This window comes from Pipra filicauda, unplaced genomic scaffold, assembly GCF_003945595.2.
Source record: "Pipra filicauda isolate LSUMZ 115617 unplaced genomic scaffold, ASM394559v2 scaffold80_size11013439_pilon, whole genome shotgun sequence".
Lineage (NCBI taxonomy): Eukaryota > Metazoa > Chordata > Aves > Passeriformes > Pipridae > Pipra > Pipra filicauda.
The window spans coordinates 4,903,845-4,919,688 of NW_024104987.1; the positions used below are offsets into that span (position 1 = coordinate 4,903,845).

The 15,844-nt window shown below is 39.0% G+C and overlaps 1 protein-coding gene across 4 annotated transcripts in view; it reads right to left on the reverse strand.

The window, feature by feature from the left end:
- The window catches only part of STXBP4 (syntaxin binding protein 4), a 68,177-nt gene that overhangs the window by 11,808 nt on the left and 40,525 nt on the right, over positions 1-15,844 (reverse strand). For 2 of the 4 annotated variants that reach the window (XM_039390233.1, XM_039390232.1), the window contains exons 22-23: positions 8,031-8,093; positions 4,398-4,455 (exon numbers count right to left, since the gene is read on the reverse strand). In XM_039390233.1, coding sequence (XP_039246167.1) covers positions 4,398-4,455; positions 8,031-8,093 — 121 coding nt within the window. The remainder of the gene's footprint in view (positions 1-4,397; positions 4,456-8,030; positions 8,094-15,844) is intronic. The other 2 variants (XM_027749782.2, XM_027749787.2) reach the window with 1 other exon arrangement.

Consider the following 15,844-nt stretch of genomic DNA (forward strand, 5'->3'; position numbering starts at 1 on the left):
TGGTCCTTACAAACCATATACATATGCAAGGAGTGGGTGGGAGTAGGAGGGAGAATAGCAAGGCCCTACCTAATTTTAGGTGCCAGTCTCATGATACAGAGCTGCCATATGTTAAAGGTGAACACAGTGGGAGGGTGGAAGAGATTAACCAGAATGGATTTTCTGGGGAAAAATTAGTGTCCCAGCTCTGGGGTTTTATGCTGTTCCTGTGGGATTCTTAACTGGCAGAACATAACCATAAATTAGCATGTATGGGCCTCACTGGGAGGGCAGTTCTGCATAGACTGTTTCTCCTGTTTGAAAATCAAACCCAGAAGTTTCTAATTCACAAAATCTGTTCAATGATAGAATGAACACACACTGTTTGCACTGCTGGACTTTAATGCTAGGGCATAGAACAAAAGTGGTATTTTGTTCTAATATCGGTTACAACACTTGGTAAGCTCATTCAGCTCTACACCCGAACTAAGTCTGGGCAAAACCAGCCACAGGTCTAACTTTAAAAGTGAACATGATGGCTTTTCTCTTATTTACAAAACTTTTCCCATCCTAATGCCTCCCAGCTGACTGATAAGAGCACACACACTCATCTGGATGTAGGTGATACTTTATAAGGGCTCATTAGCCCCTTTGTGTTTCTGGGATTTACAGATAAAATGTCTATTTCAGACAGGAAAATCAGTAATTAAATTTCTTACAACAGAACAGTCTTAATTGTCTAATAAGTAAAATTAATTAATGAACTTTTTTACCTTATTATGTGGGGTTTCTTCAATACACTGGTCCTCCAAGCTCAAGACAAACAATGGAAAAATTGGAGAGGATCCAGTGGAAGGTCACCAAGATGATGAGAGGGTTGCAGAACTTGGCACATGAAGAAATGTTGAAGGAATTGGGTTTGTTCAGCCCCCTCTTCTCACAAAGATGTGCAGCACAGACAAGAAGCAATGGGCACAAGTTGCTTCAAGGGAAATTCTGTCTAGATTAACAAAATATTCCTCACTGTGAGAACAACTAAACTTTGGAATAGGGTACCCAGGTAGGTGATGGAATCTCCCTGACTGCAAATATCCAAGTCCTGGTTTGCAGGGCTCTGGGTGACTTACTCTTCAACACATGGTTAAATGAGATGACTCTTCCAATCTAGACTTCTCTGTGATTTTATTCCATTACTTTGGAATGGCAGTGGACTGCTGAAAACCCCATCAGGATGCATTCAGTTGTCACCTTGAGCAAATGGGGTCGGAATCTGAACTCCTCTTAACCAAACTGGCTGAAATAAACACTGATAGAAATTCCAGCTGTAAATTGGTGACGAAACAGGCACCAGTGCTGTGTTTCCCTCACTCACTGACTGATGGGGCACCAATCTGTGCCGTGTGTGAATGACTGGCTGTGTTGCTACATGCAAAACACAGCAGTGCTTGCCTTCTCTGTTACTTTAAAGTACACCAGGTTATCTTAAAACATATCTGAGGTCAATCTCAACCTTTCTTGTCCGGCAGGAGGAAAGTTACATTCTCAGTGAAGCTGTTCCCTACCTACTGGTGTAATTTTTGTCCTTCTGAGAACTGATAATTTATATTATGTTAGTAAGACACTTGAACTTGCTTTGTTTCCCAATGCACACTGAGCTGTAGCTCATTACAGTTTACATTACAGTTTGCTATCCCATGGTAATCCCTGGTCTTAATGCCCAGCACAGACTCATGCCTGTTTTAGCAGTCTAAAAGTTAGTTTTCTCACACTTGCAGCACTTTGTGACCAATCCTGGCAACCTGGTTGATTGAAAATAATTTACTGAGACTGAAATGATTTGCTGAATAAAGGGGTGATTTCAAAAATTGTCAGAAGGTGAGGATTCACGGGCAAGATACAGCTTTCCCTGGTAGGTACAAGGCACTGCTCAGCCCCATGTAAACGTTTTATTCATGTCAGTTATTCACATAAGTGGGTTTCACTTTAGTGTGTAACACAAGCCAGCTGGTTTGCTTCTTTTAAACTCTGATTTCTCATGCACTTCATATTGCTACACCCCTTCAGAGATATTTATGGAAATTTCACAGCAAGCTGTCTCAAGCTTATGTGCTATTAAGATTCCATTCTGGGGTGTTTACTGCATTAGATTTATAATGTATAGATTTATGGACTCAGCTACTTGATAGCCCAATAAAGCATGTTGGAACCGAAGGCAACTACTAATTAAAATAATATTTGATTGTCCTTAGCATACTGTAAAACTGCTGGGGATTTAAACAAAGCCATTGCAGCTCCTATAGAGCCTCACAGCCCAACTGCACAGGAAGAAAACTGGCAATTCCCATCCAAGAGCAGTTCAACTGTGGCACCACTTTGGGAATGTTTTCCTATTTGTATACATGGAACTGGGCTAGTGTTGAAATACTCTTAAGCCCCTCATGGCTTTGGCTGGGCTAAAAATGAATGAAAGGATTCTAAAATAGAATAAAAGGATTGACATTCACAGCCAAAGAGAACAAGAAGGTTACAGCATTAGTACCAGGGTTGTGAGGTATCAACTATTCTGATAATCCCCATTTAAACAATTAGATTAAATCCTCCTGGGAAGGATCAGCTGATAAGATGCCCCTCAAGCTAAGTTCCTCCTAGAAAAGGATATTTTCAATGTTGGTTTTCACCTTGAAATCTCCACCATCCGATGTCAGAAACAAGGGACTTATGCAACCCCTGCTCCTTGTTCCAAACTGAACCTTCTCAGATGACTTTGTACACATTACACGGTGTAGTAAGAGGGGTGAATTGCCAAGCATGCAAACAGCCTGCCTTACACTCTGCAAAGGCATTTGGAAACAGTCATGAAAGCAAAATAAGGAAATAGTTAAAAATAATATTAATTGCCATGATGTGCTATTGAAATGCTCGGTTAATTCCATTCTAATGAACTGCATTAACAACTCTGAACACCACTTGTGGTTACTCCACTCAGAAGTTTTTAGCCATAAAAGGTGATTTCAAACCCTTCTCTGCAATTAAAATGGGTAAATTTGCCTTGCCTGCCACGCAAAGACTGACAGGCAGAACTTTATAGGACAGACTACAGAAGGTAACAGTGATGGCAAGCCTGGGGCACTCTCACCTGCAATGCTGGGAGCACGTGGAGAGGGCAGAAAATTCATGATTTATTAACAATCAGATGTGCCAAAATTCCTGAAAAAGCTTTCTCACGTGAAATCTTGATTTCAAATCTGTAGTTTTAGCAAGTGGGGATAAATGCAAATTAGGCTTCCACCACCTAGAGCAGCTGAGATTCTACTGTTGCTAATAAGCATCTGGTTGTCACCTCTGCAATGGTTCAGCATCCAAGTGCAGAGCTCAGGAGGAAATGCCTGCACAGATTCAGCACATCCAGCTTTCTGCTGAGTCATCCACATACCTACGTGAGCGAGAAGCACAGCAACAAACCCCAAAATAAAACAGGAATGGGGGGATGTTTCAAGAATGTGACATCTCTTCTGATTCTAAATTTTACTTGCTATTGTTGATAGATAACACTATCTTCAAGCTCAGTTTGCAGTCACACAGGTATAAACCCAGGGTATTACCCAGAAAAGTATCCAACTTCCCAACTGTCCTATCATGGCTCTCTGCATGAACAGACAGAGCCCAAGGGAACAGTGCTCTATTTTAATAGTTGCTCTTGTATTTCTTTCTGTTGCTATGAAATTGGCTTTTAATTCACTTTCATTTCCTAAGTTATTTTTCTACAATTTTTTTTGGTATAGATCTTATGTAGTAACCTACATCTGTCTGCAAAGAAAAGCCACCCTTTGATTAGAGCTGGAATGCAGGATCATATACAGTGTGTTTGGAAACCTCTGCAGAAAAAAACCATGTCTGCTTTAATAGATCTTGCTTGAGGCAGATCGGGGTGAGGCAAGGACAGCAGAGCAGTGTGCTTGAACAAAAGGGAAAAAAAAGGTCCCTGCTTTTCTTGCCTAGTTAATGCATCAAATTCAATGCTATTTGCCTGACTTTTATAAGAGTTTGGGATAAAAGTAATTTATTTGCTGCCCTTCCTCTCTTTTAGGAGACTGCAGAAATTCACCTGCATCTTTCTGGCATCTATAAGAATTAAACTATATGCAAATTTCAACAGCTAAAACAATCTACTATTGATTAAATCCATGATATATATGGAATGGAGATGAATTGTATTTTTCACCATTTGCTTCAATTGTTGAGAGGAATAATAAATAACCCTCTATTATACAAATTAATTTTCACTATATTCTGGAAAAAAACCAACAGCATACAGTACAATGTACAATAAATTTCTCCACTAATTCTAGGTTTAAAACTGTGTTTAGTTTGAGGTGTTTTTATTACTACTCTGACTCGTTTTCCCCAGAACTACTCACTTGATAAAATACTTGATTCCATCAGCTGTATAAGCCTCTTCCCATCCATAAGGCAGACCTAAGAGGAGATAAAGAAATAAGATGTCTCTCTAAGCTCAAGTGACACACAGAACAGTTTTGAAACAGTGAAAGTTAGAACACTATAATCTCAAACCATGTCATAAAAAGATTATAAATTCCTGCTATTTCTGCAGCAAATAATAATGTAAACAATACAATGTAAGAAATATTTGCTGTGCTACAAAGCCATAACGCATTTGATGGTATTTTTATTATTAGAATGATGAGTAATACTTTTAGTAGGGTGCTATACTATATCCCTTTAAAAATTAAATTTTCCTCTCAAATCTTTACCTTTTTAATTCCCATTTGCTCAAAAGCAACTTTTTGTAGGGTTTGAAAACTGCTGGAGAAAGAAGCATCAGTCAATGTGTAAAAATGCTCCTGCTTTTGGGATACTGTACTGTAAAATATATAAAGTGCAAGGTCCTGAAAAATCGCTTTTTTTTGAAGACTAGAAATATATATAAAATTTGAATATGCGAGAAAAATTGTTCTGGAGGAGTTTTGCTTGAAAGTCATCTCCAAATGTGAGTGTCTCAGGAGTTAAACTATTTTTGTTCCAGTCCAAGTGTATCTCAAAGACCAGCTCATTAGAACCATCTGTGAGCCTGCTTTAGATTGGAAGCTTTGATTTGGGAAATGTGCTGGACCGCACGCACCAGATGAGCTTGGGGAGCTGCTTCCTACCAAGGGCTGCCCTAAGTGCACACAGACATATTTTTTTTTAAAATTCTTCTACAAGGTTCATTTGCTTCCGTTGTCACACCTTTGTCTCCTTATTTCTTAAAAATCTGGAAAGCGATAATCTCAGTTCTCCAACTGAAACAGAGCAAGGACTTGGCAGAACGAAGCAGGTACAAACCACCTGAGAAGGAATTATACCTGTAGGCACCAAGTGAAGAGCAGCAAGGAACCAGGACTCCAGAATTCAGGAAGGGAACTTGAGAGGTAAGGGTAAGAACAGCACCGTGATTATTCAGTGAAGCTTGAAAAAGCCCACTGGATTAATTTTTTTCCTCTCACTTTTACCCCATTAGTCAGTTGTCTCAGGCTTCTTCCCATTTTCAGTTTAGAGCAGATCTATACAATCTGTTCCACAAAACATGCCACCTACTACCTTGCAGAGAGAATAATCCACAGCCACTTCCCTTTAAACACAAGGTACCTGCTGTGGAGCAGTTTTCAGGCTCTGGCTCCATTGTGAGGGAAGGAAGAAAAGGATGTTTCAAGTTATAAATATGCTAGACATGATCACTAGTTCTTCCTTCCTCTCCCATGAAAGACGGGACCTTTATTCAACATGGATATTTTCTGATGATTTAAATGGCAATAGGATTCATCCCTCAATTGCTTCCATCTGCCCTGGCCTTTCCTCGCTCCTGCCTGCAACACACACATCCAAAATAAATGACAATGGATTTGCTCAATTATGAATAAAAGCTCAGCATCTGCTCTGTGCTCACATGGATCCCCTACATCACCTGTTTCATTCATCAGTGATAATTACACTTTTTTCACTAGTGATCTGATTAAAATTGTGTCCTTTTTTTTCCCTTCTAAATGAAGAACAGCACGTAGGTAGCAATGGTAACTGATGTTCTGCATTCTTCCCTTAACCACTGAAGACTATGCTTTTCAAAAACCCTGAATACATTTGTCACCTAGAAATGAAACTCTGGAGACATCTCCACAGCTTTATCTGCCTTTTTGACTTTATATGCATTAGATTGTATATCCTGTCTGTTCTTTGCTTCAAGGTTCCACTACATCTGTAGGTTTTTTTAATGCATTGATTTGCCACATTTTTACTCTCCACTAGTTTTTCACTGCTGTTCCCTTTACTCCATTCCTTCCCTTTCAGATTTGTAGTTCTATTCCTTGTATTTCCCATGGTAGCCAGGAGGCTCTCATGTTTTGCATCCTATTTCCCCAGACATGATCTCCACTTCCTTCAAGCTTGCTGTCTCCATGAATCATTCATAAGTTGATCTACTTCCTCATGCTCTATTTTTTCACACCCTCCAGGGTCAAATTTGTTGTCTGTCCCAGGACCTGCTTTGAAAGACTGCTAAGCTCTCACCTGGAGTAAATGCGAGGTAAAGGAGCTGAAACAGTCAGAAATACAGTCTGAAAGATACAGGGTTTAGCCCACATAAACTCCAGCAATCTCAGATTTCCTGCATATTTATAATTTCTTGTGTGAACTGCTACAGTCTTTGATGAATCTTCATAAATAATAAATCTCGGCTGCAGTTGTCTGCATAGATCATCTTGAAAGATTACAGATTTACAGTATTTAAAAACTAGTTCTTTTCAGCAGAAAATACAGGGCTTCTTGCTATTCAAATATTTGTGATTATTTACCTTCTGGAAGGTAAAGCTGCAAAAACAATTGTGCATGCAAAAGGAAGAACAGTCTCCTGAGAGAGTGCATTTCAGTCAAACCACATTGTAAACTACCAGTATTTTGTTCTGAGTATATGCATTTAATTAGGGTTAGTGAAAAAAAAAAAAAAAAAAGTCTATAGTTCTATGTGAAAAAAGACCAACAAGAAACCAGTTGCTGTTGTTTGTGCCCCAGCCCTGCTGCAGCTGGTCCCAGAGAGCCAGTCAGGATCCCTGGTGACTGCTTCCCTCCTTCCCTGCGAGATGCCAGCTGGGATAACCACTGCTGGAAAGTCAACATTATATAAAGCTGAAAGGAAATGAAGCCCTTGGGCAAACAGAGTCCTCCTGATCCTCGGTAAGTGAGGAGCTCGTGGATCTTTATCACTTCCCTGGGTTACCAGGACAAACAAACTGCACCGGCGCTGGCACTGGGTGGGTTGCGGGAAGAAAGATGAGCATCAGCCCAAAGGATAAACTTCCCTGAAGTGACAGACATTCAAGGCTGTGCCTCCTGTTCCCAAGGCAGGATGTGTGTACTCTCCCTCAATAACAGCTGCACACAGCATGATCAAAGTATGTCTCTAAAGGAAAAAGGGGGAAGTACAGATATTAGGAAAAAGCCTCATTTTTCCCAGGTTATCACTTATCAAACCTATAAACTCTGCAGTAATGCAGCTGGCTGGGGTTTTTTTCCTCAATAAGTTAGTCAAAAATTATTACAGCAAAAGATATGTGCAGATCAGCAGATGAAGCCAGTAAAGCAGATACCAGAGCAGAATATTCAGTTGACTCAAAGCTGCAGTTATTTCCCTAACATGGAAATACTGCAGTCCAAATACCTTCTATTTCACTTATTTTCTGATAAAATTACTCATAGGAAATGAGAGATTTAGAGACTATAGTAAGAATTGTTAAAAAAAAAAATGTACTCTGCAGTAGGATTCTATCTAGATTTGGCCTATTTAGATGCTTCAAGATAAGTACATCTTTAAGTGCTTTATTCTGGCCTTGAGGCCAGACTTTAAAACCCTCCTTCCATTACAAGCAGGCACCAAACACCAGTGATGAATTTGGAAGGAGTGCTTAGGGACAGCTGCCTACCAGAGGTGCAAACCTCACCCTAAACACTCTTTTGTGAAGCACAAACTAATTTCCAGCATTGTGCACAGCTCTGTGACCCACCATTAAAAGGACGTCTGGCTGCAATTCCTTTCCTGTTAGGGGTGAACAGTCTCGTGGCTGTACCTGGAATTAATAGCAAGTATCAAGCTTAAGGGATGTAGTGTCTATCTGCAATTCAAAAGCCACATTGTACAAATATTCTGTTTCACAATGAACCATTCTGTGACCAACAACAGAAATAAGGATGTCTTTTTTTACATATCCTTTTACCTTTTATAACTTTTCCAGTTGTACACATCTTTTTAATGTACAAGAGTATGGGCTAGCTCATAGTCTTTATTTCTCTCCTTATAATTTATTTATATTTAATATTAGATTCTCAAAACTGATGAAGTTTTTTTAAGAAACAGGAATTACCTGCTAAAAGGATTTCTGATATCCAAGATGTGCTACAGGACATTAAACCCAGTTTTCTCTGTCACTTGATAAATGTGGGTTTGAATTTTGGTCTCTTTTCAATAGCCACCAATTTCAGCTCTTATCAACACTTAAACCTTCCTCATGTGGCCTCAGTAATGAAGCAAAATTTGTTAGTTAAGATCTCCAATGCCTTTGGCTCTTCCCTTTTGAGCTACCTGGGCAAAGCAAAGGGGATGGAAAGCTGAAGGTCTGACTTGGGGGTTCTAAGTTATCTGGTCTTGGACTCCAGAGTGCTACTGGAATATGGGAATATCCCAAATAAGAGACTACAGGTATCATATGAGGTATGAGACCAGCAAAGGAACTTCTCTGTGATTTATGTAATTCGACACAGCTAAAGCAAAACTCTGTGGAGGAATATCCACCCTTGTTTGTTGAGCGTTGTCAGTGGGGTGCTGGCAAAAAATGGCCTTTTATTTTTTTGAGGCTATTAATAATATAAACTGTATTTTATTGCTTATTGGGGAATTAAATGTGAACAATCAGATTCAGAAAAAACAGCTTTCAGAAGTGAGTATGCTCTTCTGGCATTTGCTTGTGTGTCACTTTAGACCACTTCAAGTGCTCTTCCCAAAACCAAATGTGTTTCCTTTCATGAATAATACTCTGCTAAGGGGACATTCCATTCCTTTCTTTCACATATCAAATTCCATTTTAAAGAAATTGCTTTTTTCTTTTGTTGTTGGTAATTTAATAAAACAAAGATGGAGTCAGTAGTCTTCAAGTAGAGACATGTGGGAAATACTAGCAGCTGAAATTTATGTTAATTTAGAGTATGGCTGGCAGATTGGCTTGTCTCCCTTCAGTCCTGTTCCTAGAAACCATTCTTCAGGAAAAATATTTGTCTTACTTTGGATATTCAGGGTGTGGTGAAAGATGAGCTTGCGTATTCCCACTGCCTATAAATCACAATATATTGACCCATCTATGTTGGCAAACCCATTAATCTCTTATTAAAACAATTACAAACCAAGTTACAATACAGAATGAGTTATTAAATAGTTTGCTTCTCATGCTGAAGGATTATATGATCAACTTTAAGATCTTTTTGGTAATTTTGAAATTACAAACTGTTATAAATATCTTTCTTCTATTCTAATATTTGTCTGTGAAGAGCTTGGTACAGTTAATTAGAAACAGTTTGGATACAACAGCAATTGAAACATAAGAACAATGACCAGTCAACTGACTGATTTAAGGAACTAAGAACGACCTCAAACAGTACATGTGATCAGACATTAGTATAAGAATATTCCTCTCCTACTCAACAAGGGAACTCCACATTTAGAACAAACTCTGCCCAGTGTGTGCACTTAAATTCTTCAGAAATATGTGAGAGCTACATTTATCTGAGCAATGAGGTTGCTGCTACCTGTCTTCAAGAAGGATAATTACCTTTAAAACTGTACCTTTTCAGAAGCTGAATATTGGAAATGCAACAAGAAAAACCCAAGCTACGTATTTTTCAAATTAAGGCTAATTTTCTCCAGGTCTGAAGGTTCCAAGCAATTCAGACAGTTATTAAGATGAGAAGCAAACAGAGGAGCTGATGCTCATTTTTACCTCATTTTACTGTTTGTTTCACTGCTGGGTAAGTCCTCCTTTAGCCAGGGGTAAACAGCAGATCCATGGCATTACCTGCTGTCACAGGCTGGAACCTGAGCACCTACACTGCTGGAAAACTGGGAATGTCTTGCAGCAAACAAAAAGCTGGAGAAAGACTGCATCCCTTCAAATGCTCACATGAAAGGAATTCAAAGTTCTAGTAATGATTATTTTTTATGTGATGCCATCACCTTTCAGAAAAAAAAAGTAATGAATTAGCAACTTGCATGGAAAAAACCAAGCTTATTTCAATGTGCTTCTAATAAAATCAGTATGTATCACATTTGGCTTCCAAGGCCTTTCCACATACCACACTTTTGATAGTCGGGTGTTCAACAACTGGTTTTGAGGAGGCCAAGATACCATGAAGCAATGTGTCCCTCACCATTACTGTTATTTTAGTCATTTATCTATTTAATCATTAGGTCTAGGGAACATCAGCCCTCAAAAGTGAGGGAGAGTGAAAGCAGGGAGGAGTTTCAGACCACCTCGTTCTGACCAAACACTGGATTTTGCATAATCTACTGGCTGTTATTATTTACTTCTAAAAATGTTCTTAACACCCTGATTATCTGACAATTATTTTTCGTATTTTTCATCTACACTGCTTCTTTCTCAAATGCTACTGCCTGTCCAGTGAAAATACAAAAGAATGCAGTGACCAGCTACCCCCAAATTATTTTGCTTACTGTGGTTCAGAATCTGTGGATAAGGTGGAGAAAAAAATCAGAAAACTGCAGAATGCAGCAATTTACCCTTTCACAGAGAAGGCTGCTAAGAAAAAAAATCATACCAGCGCTCCTTATCCTCCAGTGGCTCCCATCTGCCTTTAGTTTGCCAACTCTAAGATGTTTTGTTTTATTTCAGTGTTAAGGGCTGCAATAACAGAGTCTCAATTAGTGACACAGCAAGAGAAATACAGCACCTGAGGATCACAGAGCTGGGAGAGCTCCCTGGTAAAGTCTTAAAAATGGTAAAAGTACGGTCCCTAGTACATTTTTTCAGTCTTGTCCAGCTTCTAAAAAAATATTCCTTTCTAAGAATTCATTGCAGGCTTTTTTTTACAGTCTCCCACTAGTGACTGTTAACATGACGGTGTCTATTTGGGATTAGTCAAGAACACATTATTGCTTCCATTGCTGACTGAACACACTGCAAGTTCCAAAGCAATTTTTGATGAACATTTGCATAAGTGAAATTGAAATTCATTTTGTTTATACCTGTGAATCTCAAACTGCTGAAGAGAAGACAGAAAACACATTATCAATCCTCAAATTAGAGAAACAGCCCATCACTGGGGAATTCTACACCAATGCCATTAGGCTAAAAACATAGTTAAATTCACAGAAGTTAAGTACTCTCTTGAGAACATTCTTGTTCTCAATTGGTACAATCCACTTTCAGCTGATTAAAAAGAATCTGGAATAACACATTCTTCTTCCAGAAACACAAGGCTCTGCACACAGAGCTTTCACAGCCAGTTCTAGGTAATAGCCTGGAATAACTGTATGGCCCAGCTCTAAACTTTTCCTCAGTTTCCCTCCTTTCTTGCTCCCTTGATCCCTCTGTTCCAGAATTCATCCATCTCCTCCTTTCCTTACTGGATCAACTCCTCTTGTCACCATCTATTGTGTGATCCACCCACTTCCATCACTGTCATCTCACATTGCTCACTGACGCATGTGATCGTTAAATGTAAGTTTAATTAGAAAAGCATTCATTGGTAACAAATTAAAATGACTGGCTAAAATTAGAATTGAGCAGAAATTGTCTGAGATTTAAAAAGCAATAGTATTACATGATAGGCCTTTCTTGCTAAGTAATATCTTACTTTTTTGCACTGATGATGCAATTAAAACTGCTCAGGGGGCTGGAATGAACCACCTACAATTGAGAGACAGAACTACTCTGCTGAGCTCATTTCACAGTAAGTACAGACCAAAGTAATACTTTTTCCTTTTGCAGAAAAACTGTAAAAATACATCCATTCAAGATATCCTTTTAGGCCAATACAAAAAAGCCTGTAGTTACACCTAAGTAAAAGAAGGGGTTTATTTACAGGAAGATATGACTTTAAAGCCAGTGTATTTTAAAAGTAATGCTAAAAGTTCTTAAAATCTAGGACAGATACATTTCATTTTTTGTTATAAATCTGAAAGGAAACAAAAAAAAATGCACAGTGTGCCTCAATTTAGCACACTGGATTTTACCTTAACTGTAAAGGTGACATTTCTAGGTAAAGGTAAAATTGTGTTATCAAAGACAATACCCAGAGCAATCAGTAATTCAAGGTAAAAATCCCCATCCAACTGCCAGTCAATGATCCATATGCCTCAGGCCATGAGGTAAGAAATCCAGTATGAGCCATACACACATTTTGTACCTCCTATAGGTCTCCTTCATAAGCACCAAGCAATTATGTTTTCCTCTTGTAAAATTCTCCTTAAAATATACTTTCAAAAAGCTTCCTCTCTCATTCTTGGCAATCAACTTTCTCTGTACTTCTTCCCATTTAAATTATCACACTTGTGCACCATACATGCCTAAGGAACTCTGCTGGCCCTCAGCTTCTCACTCCTACCTACTGAGGAGAAGTGAAAAAATGTGACAACTGCAGGAGCTGACAGCAAATCCTCCCAGCCCTCCGAGACAAGATGAGCCCTGATAGCTCCAGCACACACTGATTCCCAACAAAGGTCTGCTCATCCCCCCTCCCCTTGTCAGCTTCGATCCAGATCTCTCAGGATGCTCGGAGTTGTGAAGCCAAAGAAAATGAACTCAGCATTAGCTGCCAAAAGCAAACACTTCTCTGGTTCAGCTCCACACTGCAAGGTTGGGTTCTTTGTTGTCATTACCTGAAATAAGGAGGCAGGTGCTCCCTGAGGGGGGTGTGGACACACACGAGAGACATCGGGGTACCCACCTCCCCCCGTCACCAGCTGACTGCATCTGAACTGTGCTTGCAAGTCAAAAAAGAGGGATGTCAGCCCTGAGAGCTCAAGGTTCAATTCCCATCTTACCACCTGCATATTTCCTGAGTTTCAGACACTGATCTGGGACTGAGACCAAGCCCTGTCTCACCTGTGTGTTCCCTCTGACTTGTGAGCAATCTGCGTCTCCACGCTACGGAATTTCAAAGTTTCTTTCCTCCTCCTTCACGTCGAAACACAATACTACAATGAAGGTTTGCTATACTGAAATGCTAAGCATTATGTCAACAGAAATTAATAGAAAGACAATTTAGGAAGTAAAATTGTTGATTCTGGAGAGTTTTGACTTCAGTCTCCATAGTTACCAAGAGCAACTACAACTTGTATGGGAAGAGGCACAAAGTCAATTAATTTTTTCATAGAGGGGTCACACTATAAACTACACAAGACTGTAGACTTTTAAAGGTCTGCTTTTTAATGAAGTCTTCCTTAAGAGATGCTGGCAATTATCCTAATGAGACTGCACTAATCTTGTTAGGTCATCTGCATGTTAAGATATAATAATATCACTTGTTTTTCATTAATAAAATGTTTTGATTTGAAAGTCAGGACAGACAGTGCCTATTCAAAAGCTGACTCATCTCTTCTCATTAAAGGTAAGTGAATGGAGAGAGAATAATTTGCTTTTCTAGCAGCAACAACAGAGTTCTGAAATCTAGGTCACCTTAAAGAACTGTCTTAAAATACAAGCTTTAGAGACTGAATTGTGGTTTTCCTTGCTGTGGAACATGGGGAATAACATGCATATTCAGTTACCAATAAATCAGCATGCAACTCCTTCATAATTGATACTCTAAATATATTTTCTGATTTGATCAGGTCATAAAATTATTCCATCCTTATTAGTGTCATCTTTTATCTGGCTTCTCTGCTTGCACATAATTACTGTAATGTTCTGATTCTTGGACATCAAATTAAACAAGCAGGGTCTAATTCCTGGGCCCTGTAACATCATCTACAAGTAAGACCAGTCGAGTGAAAACAATGTCATTCCTTACTCACATTCAACAAAACATGGGTTTAGTCCAAGGAAGGAGGGTTCAGGGATAATTCAGGATTTAAAACCCATTGGGAAATGGACATTTCTTTGAAATGCCATTGAAAAACAGGATTAGAATTTTGTAAGAGCTTGACTAACTGGATCAAATGTGTGAAATAAATAGGGTGCAACTGAATGAGGAGCAAAGTGTGGTATCTGAGGTGTGGATAATCAGCTGCACAGAAGGAAGTGGGTACACCCAGCTGCCTTTGGTTCTGGGGCACAGGAAAGCCCAAACTTCACACAAACCAGTAACATGGGGCAAGGGAACACCATTTGGGAACTGGTGTGCTGTATTTTAAAGCAAACAAGCTTATTCCACTTTAGTCTCCCACAGGAAGGTCCCAACTACAGAATTCAATACAACTTTGATGAATTGGAGAGAAGTCAGAGAAATAAGAGGGTGAGGAAAGAAGGAAAGGGTAAGGAAAAAAATCAGCTAACTGGTATTATTTATTTGGGGAACAGAAAACAAAGGGGAGACACTACATGGCCTTCAAATATGTTAAAAGCTGCCAAAAGGAGGAAGGTAGTGGGATGTTTTCAATAACTCCAGGGGTCAAGAGAAGTAGTAATGAGCTTTAACTGCAATGAAGAGGATTTAGGCCAAAGGAAAAGGTTTCCTAATGGCAAAGATAATTAAGGATGGGAATAGTTCACCCACAGAGGCTGTGGGATTTACTAGACAAATACCTGTTTGGATTAATGGAGATATAATTCATGGTGCTGGAGGCACATGGATGCACTACCTGACTGCTGGAGGTCCTTTCCAGCCAAATCTTTTCTGATTCCTTGGTGGCAAAGTACTGAGTGCTACTTTTACAAACTTTGGTGTGATTTACATTACATGCAGACAGTTCTTCTGCTTCCCATTTGCAAGGCATTTTTATGTCTTGTGTTCACAGAAGTAATACATTTTCATTTTATCATGTACCAAAAATCTCTTCTTGTCTCCTTCTAAGCCTTTCTTGTAAACCCAAGCCAATTCTGGGCATAGGAACAGGGTTTAGATTATGATTTTTAGGCTTGTTGTGCAACACCTGAAGTCACATCCCAATAATAATACTAAAGCCAAAGAAAACAAAACCACAGCAAAAGGTTTTGGGTTTTTTCTTGCCTTCCTAATAAACTATTCAACACTGATTTAGCTCCACTGGTGTAACTTATTTCCATAACATTATAGGCACTGCTTTAAAGTACAGGCATGCACATAAATATTACTGTTTTAGCAGAGATGATGCTACAGCTCAGCATTCTCACTTTTTTTTTTTCTTGAGTCAGGGATCACTACCCAACCTCAAAAACTCTCATAGATTATCATAATAAATCTTGTAATTGAAAAGAATATAAAAGTGTCCAGGTTCTGCAGACAAGTTGTAAATCAGTCATAAGAGTTTTGTGGTTCAGTGGCTGACGACAGAATTGAGCCTGGAAACCACAGCTATAATGCTAAATTGCTTTGAAATATGTGGATGACTATGCATTAAAAAATTAATGTGGATCAAGCACACGGCACTGAAACATTGCATCAAACATACAGTAACACAGAATTGCAATTAAAAAAAGCAACAGACCCAAACCAGTAAAACATTGGCAGATAATTGGCAGATAATTGTCTAACTCTGTTCTCCAATCTGTGCTTCTTTGTAAGTCATGCCCTTTCCCAAGGAAGATTTCCAGAAGGTAAGACAGTGTAAAGGTGCCACCCAACACATTTTTTTTAAATGTCAACTCAGATAAGACTCAACAGCAAAAAGTTC